This window comes from Penicillium concentricum (genome assembly GCF_028827145.1).
Source record: "Penicillium concentricum strain IBT 3081 chromosome Unknown utg000004l_segment0_segment0, whole genome shotgun sequence".
Classification (NCBI taxonomy): Eukaryota; Fungi; Ascomycota; class Eurotiomycetes; order Eurotiales; family Aspergillaceae; genus Penicillium; species Penicillium concentricum.
Genome location: NW_026622757.1, coordinates 604,225 through 620,183, shown reverse-complemented (window position 1 = coordinate 620,183; position 15,959 = coordinate 604,225). Strand labels below are relative to the sequence as shown.

General features: G+C 47.0%; 5 protein-coding genes across 5 annotated transcripts; 3 read left to right on the top strand and 2 right to left on the bottom strand.

Annotated features, from left to right (window-relative positions):
- Nucleotides 1-250: 250 nt before the first annotated feature.
- N7517_009178 (uncharacterized protein) lies at nt 251-2,308 on the top strand (the record flags this gene model as incomplete). Its single annotated transcript, XM_056726901.1, has 1 exon — nt 251-2,308. One exon carries the CDS (start codon nt 251-253, stop codon nt 2,306-2,308), a length of 2,058 nt encoding a protein of 685 aa, XP_056575473.1.
- Nucleotides 2,309-3,134: 826 nt separating this feature from the next.
- Nucleotides 3,135-4,298, bottom strand: N7517_009177 (uncharacterized protein; the record flags this gene model as incomplete). Its single annotated transcript, XM_056726900.1, has 2 exons — nt 3,135-3,801; nt 3,862-4,298. The coding sequence occupies 2 exons, from the start codon at nt 4,296-4,298 to the stop codon at nt 3,135-3,137; spliced, it is 1,104 nt and encodes a 367-aa protein (XP_056575472.1).
- A 520-nt stretch (nt 4,299-4,818) lies between these two features.
- N7517_009176 (uncharacterized protein) lies at nt 4,819-5,866 on the bottom strand (the record flags this gene model as incomplete). The annotated part of the gene is made up of 2 exons (XM_056726899.1): nt 4,819-5,595; nt 5,657-5,866. Coding segments are annotated over 2 exons (987 nt in total), but the record flags the coding sequence as incomplete, so codon positions are not given.
- Nucleotides 5,867-12,155: 6,289 nt separating this feature from the next.
- N7517_009175 (zinc finger BED domain-containing protein) lies at nt 12,156-14,172 on the top strand (the record flags this gene model as incomplete). Its single annotated transcript, XM_056726898.1, has 3 exons — nt 12,156-12,695; nt 12,754-12,897; nt 14,152-14,172. The coding sequence occupies 3 exons, from the start codon at nt 12,156-12,158 to the stop codon at nt 14,170-14,172; spliced, it is 705 nt and encodes a 234-aa protein (XP_056575470.1).
- A 5-nt stretch (nt 14,173-14,177) lies between these two features.
- Nucleotides 14,178-14,815, top strand: N7517_009174 (uncharacterized protein; the record flags this gene model as incomplete). Its single annotated transcript, XM_056726897.1, has 3 exons — nt 14,178-14,244; nt 14,304-14,643; nt 14,677-14,815. 3 exons carry the CDS (start codon nt 14,178-14,180, stop codon nt 14,813-14,815), a joined length of 546 nt encoding a protein of 181 aa, XP_056575469.1.
- Nucleotides 14,816-15,959: the final 1,144 nt, after the last annotated feature.

Here is a 15,959-nt window from a genome sequence, read left to right as displayed (position 1 = left end):
TAATTTGTACTTGACGAACAAGTATCACATCATAACTCCACTCCCTTTTTTACCAGGCACTCCCCCATTATTCCCATTCTCTTTCTCTATTCCCCTTTCTCTCTTCTTCCCCTTTTTTTTTCTCCCTCCTATTCTCTTTTCCTCTCCCCTATTCATCTTTCTTGTATTCTCTCTTATTAATAGATTTTTACGCCTTCCGTAATCAACCGGTCGCGCAGTCGACGTCCATTCCTTTTCCGTAATAAAACGCATGGACCACCTGCCACCTAATCCAAAACCATCTATCTCTATGCACTCACATGGCATGTTCAGCTTGCTTCCCTGGCCCTCTGCTATAGGGAATAAGGTGGAAGAGGTCAAAATGCTGGCCCCAAACTGCACAGATATCAATACTCTGCTGCCACTCAAACGCAAACGTTCCGACTCTGACGCGACTGATGCGCCCGCCCCGACGAAAGTCTGTTCGGATTCGATCGCTACGCGCCCAACGCCGACCGTGATCGCAACCGAATCGGTCCTGCCCCCTTCTACTCCAACTACCTCGTCAAACCCACCGGTCGCATCCGCGCGTCCGCCGGCGCAGGACGCCGTCGCCGGACCTAGTGTGACCCGACTTCGGGAAACCATCACCGCCCAGCTGAGCTTGGAGGTGTTGCTCAAGCACAATGAACTTCGTCTTATCGACCAGGAAATCGCCAAGTGTCAAGTCGCTCTGGAACAGCTGCGACGCTGTGGCGAAATCCCTTATCCCGGATCCCGTGTCGCGGGTGTGTCGCCGGATGTGAGCTCGGGAACGGGCGCGTCAGTTCTGGCACCTGGAAATGGTCCGGCGCCGATGTCGCCTGCGCCGTGGGGAGTCACGGAAGGCCCGTACGCTCGTCACTACGCACGGTGGTTGCTTCCTGACCCTCGCTTTGACGGCGGTGACGTCGACTCTGGAATGCTAGCGAACTCGCTGGTTGAGGGTCGGTCGACGCGCGGAAATCCTGGTGAGATGGGTATGCTGGCGGGTAAGTCTCGTCCCCAGCGAGGCTCAACGGGCGCGAAGCATACTGCACTGTCGACTGGTTACCCTGTCGTCAAGGAGAAGTCCGGGCCGATGCTCATCCGGCGCAAGTCGGATGGTGTCCTGGTCAAGCTGGTCTGTCTGGACTGCCGGCGCGATAACTTCTCCAGCACTCAAGGATTTATTAACCACTGTCGCATCGCACACAACCGCAACTTTGCCAGCCACGACGCGGCTGCCATGGCCTGTGGTCAATCTGTTCAGGTGGACGACGCCGGGATTGTGGTCGGTGGCTCTGCTGAGCCCACTGCTAATCCCACCACCCCGGGCTACGTGCATCCTCTGATCCGCTCTACCCACGTTGCTACGACCCCTTGGAAATCTCTTCATACACGTAAGGACTTTATCACCCCCCGGAAACCGGCTGCCTCATCCGTTGCCACTCCTCCTTCGACTGCTGAGCCAACCTACCGACGACGCTCCGAACCCATCCGACAGCCTCCGAACCCCCAGTTTTTAGCTTCTCCTGCAACTCCTCATCTGTCCGCTCTCATGAAATCACGTGGGGCTGGTCTAGACATGGACAAGTTGGTGGAGGAATCTCGAAAGCCTATCGATCTTGGTGGTCTTTTCGACGATGACTCGGAAACCGACGACGCTCGACCGTCGGCGGGAACCAGCCATGCCTCACTTGGTGCTCGCGCCGGTCGCCAGCCGATGCGCATGCCTGTTGGTCAAAACGCTGGCGAGTCGGAGAGCCGAAAGGCCCTCGATCGCGCACACAGCCCACCCACCGAGCAAGCGACCCCGTCGCGCCCACAGTCCTTTTTGGACATCTCGCTCGCTGGCCAGTCTCAATCACTGCAGTCTCGGGAATCGGACAGCCTGGATCATCAAACCCTCAGCCCCCACGCTATCGAATCTAACCAAGCCCCCAGCTTGGTCAGTGATGACGAAGACGACTACGAGGCAGCCTCTGACTCCGACAGTCCTCCGCCATCCGAAGCAGATGAGCAGGAGCAGGAGTTCCGCCACATCCAGGTCGAGGACGACGAGCGCGCCGCTGCCCCGTCGGCTACCGCCGAAGCCAAGCCGGGACCTTCCCTCGCAAGTCCTGCGCCGCAATCTGGCCCACCTCTGTCCCAGCCTTTGATGCGCGGTCGCTCCAACATGATCTCGTCTATAGTTCCGTTCGGTGACAATGACGATCAGCACGCTAGTTATCTCCATTCTACTTCTGCGGAAAATGCCGCCAAGGCCAAGCGTGCTGCCGAGCGCAAACCCAATCCCTCCAAGCGCTGATATCGCGAATTGATATCACTTTTATATGAAAAAAAAAAATACCGAAAACGCCCCCGGGGTACAACACCCTAATATTATTACACGCGCCTGGATTCGATATGTACGGCTACTGTTCACCCAGTGCCATTACCGTTCCGACCTCTCTCATCTCCTCTTTTCCCCGGCTCTCCCTTCAACGGTAGACATTGCGTCTTCTCCCGCCTCACATTTCTCCCCCATTTGCCATTACTTCTACTTCTCCCCAACCATATCCGTCATGTCCAAACACAATTCACTGGAAAAACCGGCCATCTTGACGATGGCCCGTGATGCATGGATTGTATGATCTGACGAATTTCTTCTATCTCCCCCCCCCCCCCCCCAAATTCTTATTCTTGTGATGCATGCGTCTCTCCTGTATCTGATATCTGCTTTTAATCAAGACTTGACGGCCGTGAATTTGTACATAGCGATGAGTTCAAAAAAAAAATGCGACTGGTTTGGCATAGATGATGGTTCTGAATTCTTATCTAGACTGAAATAGATCTTGTGTCAGCTATAAGGGTGTACTTGATACTAAGTACTTGTAACCATCTGCACTATCAAGTAATCACATGCGAGGCATCTAGTACAGAAACACATACTCCATACAGATCTGCAACTAGTGAATCAAATCTCCTTTTCGGTCGTGTCTGGTAGTTCAAGGTCATGATATCTAGGACAATACCGCAATGTCTTTCTGGAAGTCTTCTTGGATGCCGCTCTGTCCTTTTATTTTACAAACATCATAAATAAGGGCAGCATATGTGAGGTGAGAAGTACAACCCTCAATAATATACAGCTTTCATCACATAGCTTCTTGCTTTATCCTCTTACTCCGCCTAGTCCCAGCCTCACCAGAATCATCCTTTGATTCCTTTGATATCTGACTATTCACCGGGTCCATAATTTTCACAGTCTTTAAACCAGCCTCGGGATCTGGAGTGGCATAGTAATCCGAGACAGCGATATTGCGAAGCACATAAGCTGCCCTCTCAATATCGATAAAAGAGACAGGTGCATCCCCAGACCTCTCTCCGCCATTGTTCAGCCGTGCCCGCAGCTCCTGCGAAGCATCCCACAGATCTCGATACTCGCTCATATTGTACTTGACAATCAACTCCCCATTAGGCTTCTTATGTTTAGAAGGCTTCTGCTCCTTGGCACCCTGACCCTCTGGAAAGTCTGTCAGACATAGCCAAAGGTACACATCGTCACTGTAAAAGGGGACTTGTTTCTTAGCATCACCGAAGACCGTGGCGATAGATAAAATCAAAGATGCAGTAGCCGGGCCGACGCCACGGATAGGCGCAGTAAGAGCATCCAGACTGGCTTTAGGGAATGCATCGTTCGGCGCAACCACAGGGTCTGCATCTGGGAGGACGGCAAAAGCCGTAGATGTAGACTTGGTGACCGTGGCAACTTGGTTGCTTTTCACCATTCCCATGAGCATGGGACGGGAGACTCCATGTTTCCTAGAAATATGTCAGAACAAACCTGAGTCCATAGTATGAACACGGCAAATTGTTACTCACGTCTTCCAGTCCATGATATCAATTAACTCCTCCTTGAGCAAATGCGCCCCTTCCGGTACACTTCCTTTCTGGCCACCCTCACCCGCCCGCTCCGCGATAATCTTCGGCAGAGCTTCATACCGCCAGCGGTCGAGCTGGAGGAATTTATTCGTCTCTTCGAGAATGTGCTTCTCCTGGGACGAATCGACCTCTGTCTTTGTCTCTGCCTTGCGCTTGGACCCCTTCCCCGTCTTCGATTGCAGCTTTAGCATCAGCTTGCCGCGGTGCACTCGCTCTACCGTTGAAGAGTAGTGGGATAGCAGGTTGCGGAAGGTCTCAAGGGTGATATGGCGCGGATGGAATAAAGCATGTTGTTTGTTGTCATCTCCGTCATTGGGGTGATCTTGGCTTTTCTCGGCCCGGACATAGAGTGTCCTTGCTTTTGTTTCTTTGGCCATGGCGGAGGGTTACTAAGGTAAGGCAATTCTTTCTGGGAGATGTTGGAAGGATGACGCTGCATGGAGATCCCGAGATATAAGCTGTTATCGCGAGTTGATAACCTTAGTATGTATCCATTGTAAGGCAGCATGTTATGGGCTGTATTTTAATTGGTATTTGTAATTTTATGTAATATATTACAGATACCCAACCTCCAGGGCTCACTCGGTCCTAGTGTAAACAGGCATATCTTCAAATTATGGACAGCAAAAAAAACATACAACAGCATGTCTAAGGCGGTGCTCACCTAGAGCCTACGGTTCGGGCGTGGGCGGCTCGCCGCTCTGTTCAGGGCACTTAGGGCAGATATTCAGCCTGTACAGCAAAAGGTACATTTCTTATTATGACTAAAAAAGGTACAAGCAGCGAGTAATTCTCTTAATATATTTATCTCGATAAGAACGCATACTCTGCTCTAAGTGCACGCGGCATTGACAACACAGTGCGATTAGAAAATATCTTAGCAATGTAGCAGGTCAGCTAGTATGAGGAAAAAACTGGCGCATACAACCTGACGACGTCATTTGTTGTCGACTCGGGACCCAAAACCCAGTCGGTATGTTCGCGGCACTGGTTTGCTGCGGAAGCTGTTCCAGCAAACCCTGTGTCCTGATGTTTGGCTTTTTTGTTGTAACGTCCCGACTCGTCATTCGTCTGGTCTTCTAGCTGGCGCTTCTGACTTGTCTGGACTTGTGGCCGATACACATCACGCAGAGAGACTTGTTCAGATGAAATGCGGTCGTCACTGAAGTATAGCTGCCGTAGTTCTTCAAGCATGTGGTGAGTACCGGCATCGACGATGATAAAGAAACGCGGGCTTGCAAGGGCGGCAAACGCACGACGAATAGACGCAAGGGGGGCACCGTGCCATTCTTTTGGAGTTGAGAAGGTTTTTTCAATCCCTGGGATTTGACCGTTGTGGAGGAATTGTTTTAGGAATACCCGGTTGTATCGGCCTCCGATGGCGGTGGGCGATATTTGGTTTGAGTCAATTTCATGCTGCTTGTAGTCTGCACTTGTCGGTACCTGTCGCGAAAGGGCTGAGAGAGGGACTGCAGTATCTGTTGCGATCTGTTCTCGGCGAGCACGATCCCGGCGTTCAAAATCAATAAAGTACTGTATATCTGTTGGGACAAAAACGTATCCGGGGTCAAGTGACATATCGAACTCGTTATGGCAAGATCCACAGAGAGGAATTGTGTTTTGGGTGTTTTTGTAGTTGAAGATAAACAGTCCAGCTTGCTCCCATACAGGAATCTAAATAAAGCGGGACTTATTAGCTTAGAGCTCAAAAAAATATAGGGTATTCTGAAGGCACCTGGGGGTCATGATGGGGCACGACATGACAAATTTCCGGTGCTCTTGTCGAGCACGCCCAACACGTAGTACCGGCAATTCGTAGTGTTTCTGCCTTGGTTGCCGCGGAGAATAAACCAGATGACGCAATGCTGGACCCTGATGAAGAAGTTGTCATGGTATGAGCAGCCGATGAACGGCGAGAGTAGGGTGGAGGTGGAGGTGGTGCGATCTGTTGCGTGGTCAATCATAATGGCGCATGGATGTATTGGAGTGAAGACTTACATCAACCCAACAATCAACCGGGAGCTCCCAGACTTACAGGCTGGAGTTGGGGAAGGTGTGCTTCATGGAGAAGGCACGTAGGGACGAGATGCTTTGAATGGACCCATGGTTCACCTGGCCTCCCACTATCACGTAGGAAATGGCAGCGTGATAATGAATGGAATTCAGAAGTTGAGCAGGGCTAAGGACTTGAGAAAGGAGGTGGTAGGTTTTGCAAAACAGTCTGATGGTACTATGTGATGAAGGAGGGCAACTGTCTTTGAAAAGGAGGGGAAAGCAGGAAAAGATGGAAATGGAGAGGTGACTATACAGCTAAGCAAATAGCGTTGGCTGCACACCACGTGACACACATATTTGAATGTGTCTGGATCACGTGATCGTACGAATGTGATGCGGCTTGCAGGGCTTACAGTGACTGTTCATAAAGTTTTTAACACCCCCTTTGGTCCCTATATACCGCCTTCCTATATAGCCTACACCGCATTAGTACGCCTTCATCTATAGCGCGTATATCTCGCGTCCCCCCCCCTTATAATTCTCGATGCTTTCCTCTCTCTACATCTCATACCACTCTCTTCTTTTGATCTTTACATGCCTGCTCGCTCAGAACTTACGCCAGCCCTCCGGGGGAGGATCTGTGAGCTCAATTCAGCCGTTCAATGGGGCTACAAACGAATCCACCAGAGATATCCATAGATTTTTCTCTCTACAATCCGGTATACGATTAAGAAGGAGTAGACTGCGACATCGCCCGTCCATAGGCACCAGGAAGTGTCCACGGCCCGTGGGCCTTTTGAAATTTAACGCCCATCGCCCACCCTTATAGGCCTTGACAAGTCCCGCAGCACCAAGGCAATTTTGGTGCTGCGATATGGTGCTGCGAGGTGCTGCGGGACTGAGCCAATTTTGGTACTGTTATATGGTGCTGCGGCACCAAGTGCTACAGCACCGTCGTAGCACCAGTTTTAGTGCTACGCTAGTATAATTCTGCTAACTAAGGATTACCTAAAATAGATGGATAAAATACTAACTTATTTTAATAAATTACTATTTTTTACTTATATATTAGTATTGTTATGGGGCCGTCGTACTTCGTACGAAGCCCTATGGAAGATGCTTGCTTATGCTGCGCGGAATCTGCCAAACGTTACCGCCTTCGACGGAATATGTACACATTTGTTAGCTCAGGAGAACTCCTCTCCTTAACGAAACCTTCTTGTTCTTAAAACCCGTCTAAGTTGCACAACTAGGCTAGTTCCGTAACATTAGGTTTCGTTCGTCACCTTTATCGACGCTTAGTAAGGAGTTCCTACTAGTATAGAGTGAGAGACAAGATGTCTTACTAACCACGACGACATAATACCTTTGATCACGACAACCTACCAGACGCACTACCGGCATAATAAGCGATGGGAGAGATCTTCCCCCCACCACGAGAGAACGATAGGATAGAAAGGGGGCCGACCCGGCTAACTTACCCCGATATACGAACCTACAATAGATAGGACCCTAAGGAGTACGCAGCCTTTCGTACGAACTTAAAAATCAAGTTCTTAATGGATGCCCACTACTTTCACTCCGAGGAAATAAAGACCTACTACGCGTTTAGTAGGCTAGAAGGCATTACGAGCTAGCAAGCCCACGCATAGATCGTAGCAATAGAGAATAAGAAGAAACCCCTCCTTCTCAATGAATTTTACCAAGCTATGGATCTCTACTTTAAAGACCTAGACAAGGAACAACGTGCCCTCGTACGAGTAAATTCGATAAAGTAGGGTAGGAGGAGTCTCCACGACTTCCTATCTAAGTTCGACTAGACACTAGTTACCGCGGGTGGATTACACTAGTCCGATACCTAGAAGATAGCCCTTCTCCGGACCGCAATTAACGTCGATCTACTCTAGAGTACCGTCGGAGCTAAATTCGCTTCGTACGATGACTACCGGAACCGCCTTCTTCGGATCGACCACGACCTTCGGCAGATTAAAACGCTCTAGAAGAAGAAGTTAAGACCCTTCTTCTATGGTAATCTTAGTAACACCTAAGACGACGCCGGTAGGATAGACTAGGAACCTACTTAAGCAACTAGGATCGCCGCCCTAGAACCCGAGATCGCGGCCCTAAAGATAAACCAAAGGAGTAGTCCTTCTCGTACGAACGAACGGGCAAAATAGGTCTCCCGGGAAGAGATTAACCAACGCCGAATAAAGGGGGAATGCCTACGCTGCGGATAGAGAGGGCACCTAATTGCGGGCTGTAGACTACGGCCTACTACCCGACCTCTAGAGGTGAACGCTATCGATATAGATAGAGACAACGACTCGGGAAAAGAATAACCTTCGTACGAAATCGTGTACGGAGGTCGCTAGATACTTCAAAGTTAAAACATTCTATTTGGGAAGAATTTAAAGCCACGCGTATAAACTCCCCACCGTTTATTATTACCGCGACCCTAGACCGATAAGCTATAGCCCGTACCTTAGTCGATAGCGGATACCTATCGTACGGAGCTATTAGTGAAGCCTTTACGAAAGAAAGGAACTTAGAGACTTTCGAGATCCTACCACGAATATTAAGAGGAATAGGAGGAAAGGGGACGATTTTATAAATCGTACGAACCTCCCTCTTAATTAACCACCACTTTGAGAAAGAGACCTACTTCTATATGATCCCTGATTCTATCGGATACGACCTAATTCTTGGCCTACCCTAGCTAAGACAATAGAACGCTTACTTCGAACCTTTAAGGAACCGGTTATATCTTCGATTATCGAAAACCCGCCTCTATAGGATCGGCAAAACTCCTCTCCCCGATACTACAGAGATCTCGGCACTCTCAATATATAGAGAGATTTAGTTAGCAATAAAAGACTATAATTCGTACGATTCCTAAATCTTTGCTATCTCTATGGCCGATATCGAGAAAGCATTAAAAACCAAGAAACCAAAGGACCTAAAGGTAGAACTCCCCACTGAGTACCACGAATTCCTCCCTTTATTTAACCCCGACGAAGCGACTAAACTCCTACCACACCGCGGGGAAGGAATCGACTATAAAATCGAACTTATACGAGAAAATGGTAAAGAACTAATAGTCCCCTAGGGGCCCCTCTATAATATGTCGAACGAAGAACTTCTAGTGCTACGAAAGACCCTAAATGAGCTCTTAGATAAGAACTTTATTAGGGTTAGTAAATCCTTAGCAGCAGCACTAGTGCTATTCGTACGAAAGCTAGGAGGAGGGCTCCGTTTCTACGTCGACTACCGAGCGCTAAACGCTCTTATAAAAAAGGACCGCTACCCCCTTCCCCTGATTTATAAGACGCTGAACCAGATCGGACGAGCGAGATAGTTCACGAAACTCGACGTATTAGCCGCGTTCTATAAGATCCGGATTGCCGAAGGAGAAGAATAGAAAACCGCGTTTCGTACGAGGTACGGACTTTACGAATGGCTTGTTACCCCCTTTAGCCTAGCCAACGCGCCGAGCTCATTCTAGAAATATATTAACTAGTCCCTACGAGAATACCTAGACGATTTCTGCTCCGCCTACCTCGACGATATATTAATCTATTCGGAAGGGAATATCGAAGATCATCGAAAACACGTAAAGAAGGTCCTCTAGAAGCTATAGGAAGCTGGCCTACACTTAGATATTAGGAAGTGCGAATTCGAATACACCGAAACCAAGTACCTTAGCTTTATCGTACGAGTAGGAGAAGGGGTTAAGATAGACGCTAAAAAAGTGTAAGCGATACTCGACTAGGAAACACTAACCATAGTCCGAGGCGTAAGGGGATTCCTCGGCTTTACCAACTTCTACCGACAATTCATCCCAAACTATTCAGAAGTCGTACGACCTCTTACCTAACTCACGTAAAACAACGTCCCCTTTGTCTAGTCTACTATATACGAGAAGAGCTTCTAGGAGCTAAAACAACTCTTTACAATAGAGCCGATACTAGCAGCCTTTAACCTATCTCGTACGATAGTGGTAGAGTCCGACTTATTAGGATATACGGTTAGAGGAGTCCTCTTATAGTACGATGATAAGGGTGTGCTACGACTATGCGCCTACTTCTCTAAGAAAAACGCTCCCGCCGAGTATAACTATAAGATCTACGATAAGGAGCTGCTCGCTATCGTACGATACCTAGAAGCATAGGACGTAGAACTACGTTTAGTCTAAGGGAAATTCCTCGTTATCACCGACTATAAGAACCTAGAATACTTCTTTAAACCAAGGAAGCTCACTAAACGGCATATGCGGTGGTCACTCTTCTTAAGTAGGTTCAACTTCGACTTCTAATATCGCCCCGGTATAGATAACGCCCGAGCGGACGCCCTATCACGACGAGACTAAGATAACCTAACCGAGGAAGACCCAAGAATCGCAGATCGTACGAAGTGTCTCCTAACGTAGATAGGAGACGATAAGGCTACTATAAATATCTATGCCACGACCGTATAGCAAACCCCTAACGAATAAGACTAGGAGCTAGCGAGAGATAGGGATAACGAGTACTAGGGCGCTATACGGACACTATAATAGGGCCTACGGAAGTTCCCACTAGAACTAAAGCTAAAAGTCTTAACTTCCGAATGTATAATCGACCAAGCCCAGAAACTTCGCTTCCGCGGAAGGTTATAGGTCCCTAACTCTAAGCCCCTTCGTACGAAAATCATTTAGACCGCACACGACTCTCGACTCACCGGACACCTAGGGAGGGAGGAGACCTATATAGTGGTTAGCCGCGAGTACTTCTGGCCGAATATATCGATCGATATCCGGAGATTCGTACGGAACTATAACCTATATAACGGGGCGAAACCATAGCGAGAGCTAAAGCGAGGCCTCCTAAAGCCGCTCCCGGTGCTAGAATAACCATAGCGAGACGTGGCCCTCGACTTTATCACCGATTTACCACTAAGCGATAGCCGTACGAATATCTTAGTAATCATAGATCGGCTAACAAAGGGAGTGATCCTAAGGCCGATAAAGTCAATTTCGGCCGAAGACTCCGTATAGGCAATTATTAACAGCCTCGTACGACAATACGGATTCCTAAACTCGATCGTCTCGGACCGAGGAACCCAATTTATAAGCCTCCTATAGGAACGGATCTACCAGCTATATAAGGTTATACGACGGCTATCGACGGCCTACCACCCCGAGACCGATAGATAGACCGAACGACACAATAGCACGTTAGAAGTGTACCTACGCCTCTTCGTACGATTTAAACAGAACGACTAGAAACGCCTACTCCTAATAGCCGAACTTAGAGTGCGCCAAAAACCGCAATTGGGGGCAAGGTTTGCCCCCAAAAACCAAACCGCAGTGGTTGCGGTTTCCAACCACCCAAACCGCAACCAAACCACAAACCACTGCGGTTCCCCAATGGGGCCCCAACAAAAACCATTTTTGTATAAAATTGAGGTCTTGGCATACATAAACTGGGTGACTCATGCTAATATATTACTGTTATTTAACCTTGTATTGGTCACAACTATACTTTATATCCGCGTGGGCGGTAGCATTTGTTTCTAACCTCGGTCAGAAATATACTACGTGGGTAGAGCCTAAGCCTTAACTAGTACTAGTATCAGCCTATTATATGGATAATAAAAAGGAGAAATTGTTGGGTCTTAGATGTTCTTCTATATTTTATCGCGGAAATATATATTCAATATAACAGTTTAATATATATCTTTCCCTGATCACTACAGTTTCCCTACAACTTTTTAAATAAAGGTATTATAATATTATAACTTATATTAATCAATTACGAATTATCCTTTTTATAAATATTATCCTATTTCAATAATAACTCCTTAGTTTATAGACTGTAAAATTAGTTTAAAGTCACTTAGTTATTTAGTTGAGACTTTGATATAGCTGCTGCCTTAGGCTCAATTTTCGAGGTAGCTTTCGGCGGAAAAATGATTTAAAGTTTCTTGCGGTTTCTTGCGGTTTTTTAATGGTTTCTTACGGTTTTTATTGGTTTTTTGCGGTTTCTTGATGGTTTCTTGCGGTTTTGACCCATATAGTAAGCTACTGTTATCCAATTAGCGGCTTAGTATACTAATTAAATCGCGATATATCCACTTATTTAGGAATCCTTTGTTGTCCTGTCAGTCGCGTCTATATAGTTAGTTAGAATCTGTATAATTTATGTAAGTCTGACCCTTCCCTCTTAGTATTTACCATTAGTAGTTGTGTTTTCATACTCATCATGTCTCAAACCCAGCAATCTGCCTTCTCCTCATCGATCTACGATAGTGATTTCGACAATTATACTCACAATCATCCTTTTATATCTGATCTATCTGAGAGTCAGGAAACATTACCTTCATTCGAAACGGACTTCCTCCGACCGTCCCTACCTCCATCAATCCCTTCAACATTCACACGTGTTGGCCCTGGTCGTAAGAAGGTCTATTTTCTCTATGACGAAATGCTCCATAACGACTGGGTAAGTTGGTGGCTAGAGACAGGCTTCGGTAAGAAACAACATATATCCTGGGACGCGAAACATCAGTCTAGTACCTGGGACACATTTCACCAGGTCGCCCATAGCTCTGATGGTACTGCAAAGGTTATGTGCAAGCGCTGTGGACAGATTCTTGAGCACCCAAACTTTGTCCGTGAGACAAAAGATGGGAAGAAACAGCGTCAAGGAACCTCAACTATGAAAGGCCACCTTTCTAGCGCAGGGTGTATAAAAGCTACCCAAGGTCAAGGGACAGATATCACTCGATTTTTACAGCTCAAGGTATGTTTCTCGTCTATTATTATAATTAGTTCTAGTCTAATTCCTAGACTATAACTAGAATACGCCGATCGCCAATGAATTCAGTCAAGAGATATGGGAACAAGAGCTTCTTACATTTCTTACGGTCGCGCGTCTTCCCTTTCGGCTGATCGAGCATCCTAAGTTTCATCGCTTAATCCAGATAGCCCAATCTGCACCGAGGGTCCCGGATATCCCTTCAGCAAAGACTATACGACGCCGGCTACAATCCTCCGTACAACAACAACAGGAAAGAATTCTAAGAATGCTCCCAGAAGATACAAAAATATCAATTGCTCTTGATTGCTGGACCTCGCCTTTCACACAGGCATTTATGGCTATAACTGGCTATTTTATCGATAAGGACTGGCAATACCGTGAGGTTCTTCTCGGCTTTGAACCCCTTTACGGATCACACTCTGGTGTGAACCTAAGTTCTGTACTCCTCGATATACTTTTGCGACATAAGATCGAAGATCGGGTCTTCGCAATCACGACTGACAATGCATCAAATAACCAGACATTGGTTGATACACTACAACAAGCAATATCAGAAGACACTACCCTTATTAGGGTCCCTTGTCTTGCCCATGTGATTCAGCTGAGCCTTAATGAGCTTCTTGGGTATATTAAGGCTTGCCCGCTCAATGAATCAACGGAGACACGGTGGACAGAGCAGCGATCCCAGTCAGCGCGTATGAATGCAACTAAGCAAAATATTGCCAATACACTATCGAAGGTATATATTTATACAATCTAGAGTTTTTATATTATACTAACTACGATATCTAGATTCGAAACCTTGCGATCTATGTGAATGCAAGTCCCCAACGACGGGAAACCTTCTACAATCTACAAGGCGAAACAACAAAGCTTATGCCTCTTCAAGACGTTAAGACACGCTGGAATTCTACGTTTCTAATGCTTCGACGTGCAAAACGCTTACGATCGTTTTTCCAGCCATTTTGTGATGAGTATGAGCGGCCTGATATGGTACTCGAGGACGAAGAATGGCGCCAGGTTGACTACCTTCTCTTCATTACCCAGCCCTTCTTTGATTTCACAGTTGAACTTTCAAAAACCCGGGATGCCACTACACATCATGTATTTCTGATTTATAACAAGCTGTTTGAGCACCTAGAGCTATCAATCACCCAGCTTACGCGGAAGAAGACTACCTGGAAGCGACAGATGCTTCAGGCGTTACAAGCTGCGCGAAAGAAGCTTGATGAGTACTACTCTGAGACAGATAACGTACGAGGGCATCTTTATGCAATCACTACAATGCTAGCTCCAGCGAACAAATTCCAGTTCTTCCAAACAGATGATTGGGATGATCGTTGGCGTACGATATACAGAAAGTCTCTTGAAGAGCATTTGGCTGTTTATAAAGAACGTCTTGCCCAGCAACCGACGTCTCCTCTATCTCTTTCGTTAGGGGGAGGAATATCGCGCCTAGACTCGATGGTAAAGCCAAAGCGTCCCCGCTCTGCTGTAGCAGGCGATGAGCTTTCGCAATATCTTGATAGTGGTATGTATCCTTAATTACTTTGCTTTATATGATATTAATTATCCCACAAGCTACTATAGATATAGCGCCTTTAGTGTTTTGGAGGGAGAATGCCTATCGTTTCCCAACTCTTGCAGCCCTTGCACGAGATGTGCTTTCAGTCCCTGCGACTGGTGCTGGTGTTGAACGACTTTTTAATACTGCCCGAGATATCTGTCACTATCGCCGTGGAAGATTAAGTGCAACAACTATCCAGGAGTTAATGATGTTTCTTTGTACTTCAAAATTCGAGATCGAGGAGGAACAGGCAGTATTCCTACAGGAATTCTTTACTCGCGACGAGATCGAAGCGGCAAAGGAGGAGAAGGAAATCACAACTGATACAGTGAACGTCGATCCGATTAGTGATACTGAGGAAGAGTAAACCCAGGAAGAGGAAGAGGTGCAAGGTAGGGAGGATATACAGGTTATGATCGATCATGATACTGACCCTCCCCTTCCTTCTAATAAAGATAAAAGCACTCAGATACGTGCTTCTGTAAGAGCTCGGAAACGGATCAGACATGACGAGGATCTATACCAGTATTATTAGCGATCAACAGGATAGCGAATTCAATCATTACACTAATTTCTGACCGCGGTCAAAAAGCTAGTACTATAATAAGAGAACCCTATATTTCTGACCGCGGTCAGAAATCAAGTGCCTAAGCCTAAAGCACTTATTTCACATATATCATATCTTCGAAGTCAAATACCCTAAGAAACAGAGAAAACCCGCATAAATTATACACTGACAAGGACCCACCCAGTTTGCATTGTTTGCCAAACCATTGGGGCCCCAAGAACCATTGCGGTTTGGGCCTCGAAAACCAAAAACCGCAATGGTTTCTGAAACTGGCCCCAAAAACCAAACCATTTGCGGTTTGGGGCGGTTTGGTTTTGCGGTTTTGCGGTTTTTGGCGCACTCTAGCCGAACTTGCGTTAAATAGACGAGTCTCCGTAGTAACCGGCGTAAGCCCTTTCTTCCTAACCCACGGTTATAACCTCTCTCTATTTAACCCACCAATCGAGGAACCGCGTATAAACAGCACTATTACCACGCCAGAACCAAGCCCAATCTAAAAAGCAGAAACGATCGTACGAAAGCTAGCTAGAGCTATAGACTAGGCACGTGTATCGATAGCCTACGCTAACCAATAGATAGAAGTAAACGCTAACCGGCACCGATAACCGGCGCCTACCTTCTAAGTCGGAGACGCTATTTAGTTAAACCTAAAAAATATATAGACCGAACGACCCTATAAGAAGCTCGACTAGAAGAACGCAAAATATAGGGTTTAGGAAGTTATTAGTTCCCACGTAGTACGACTAGATACGCCACCCGGCATTCACCTAGTATTCTATGTTAACCTCGTACGACTCGCGATATAAGACCCCCTTCCGTCCTAACTAGCACACGAACCGCAACCACTAGCAATCATAGTCGACGACTAAGAAGAGTGGGAGATCGAAGAAATTATAGATAAGACATAAACACGTAGGAGTGTTATGGGGCCGTCGTACTTCGTACGAAGCCCTATGGAAGATGCTTGCTTATGCTGCGCGGAATCTGCCAAACGTTACCGCCTTCGACGGAATATGTACACATTTGTTAGCTCAGGAGAACTCCTCTCCTCAACGAAACCTTCTTGTTCTTAAAACCCGTCTAAGTTGCACAACTAGGCTAGTTCCGTAAC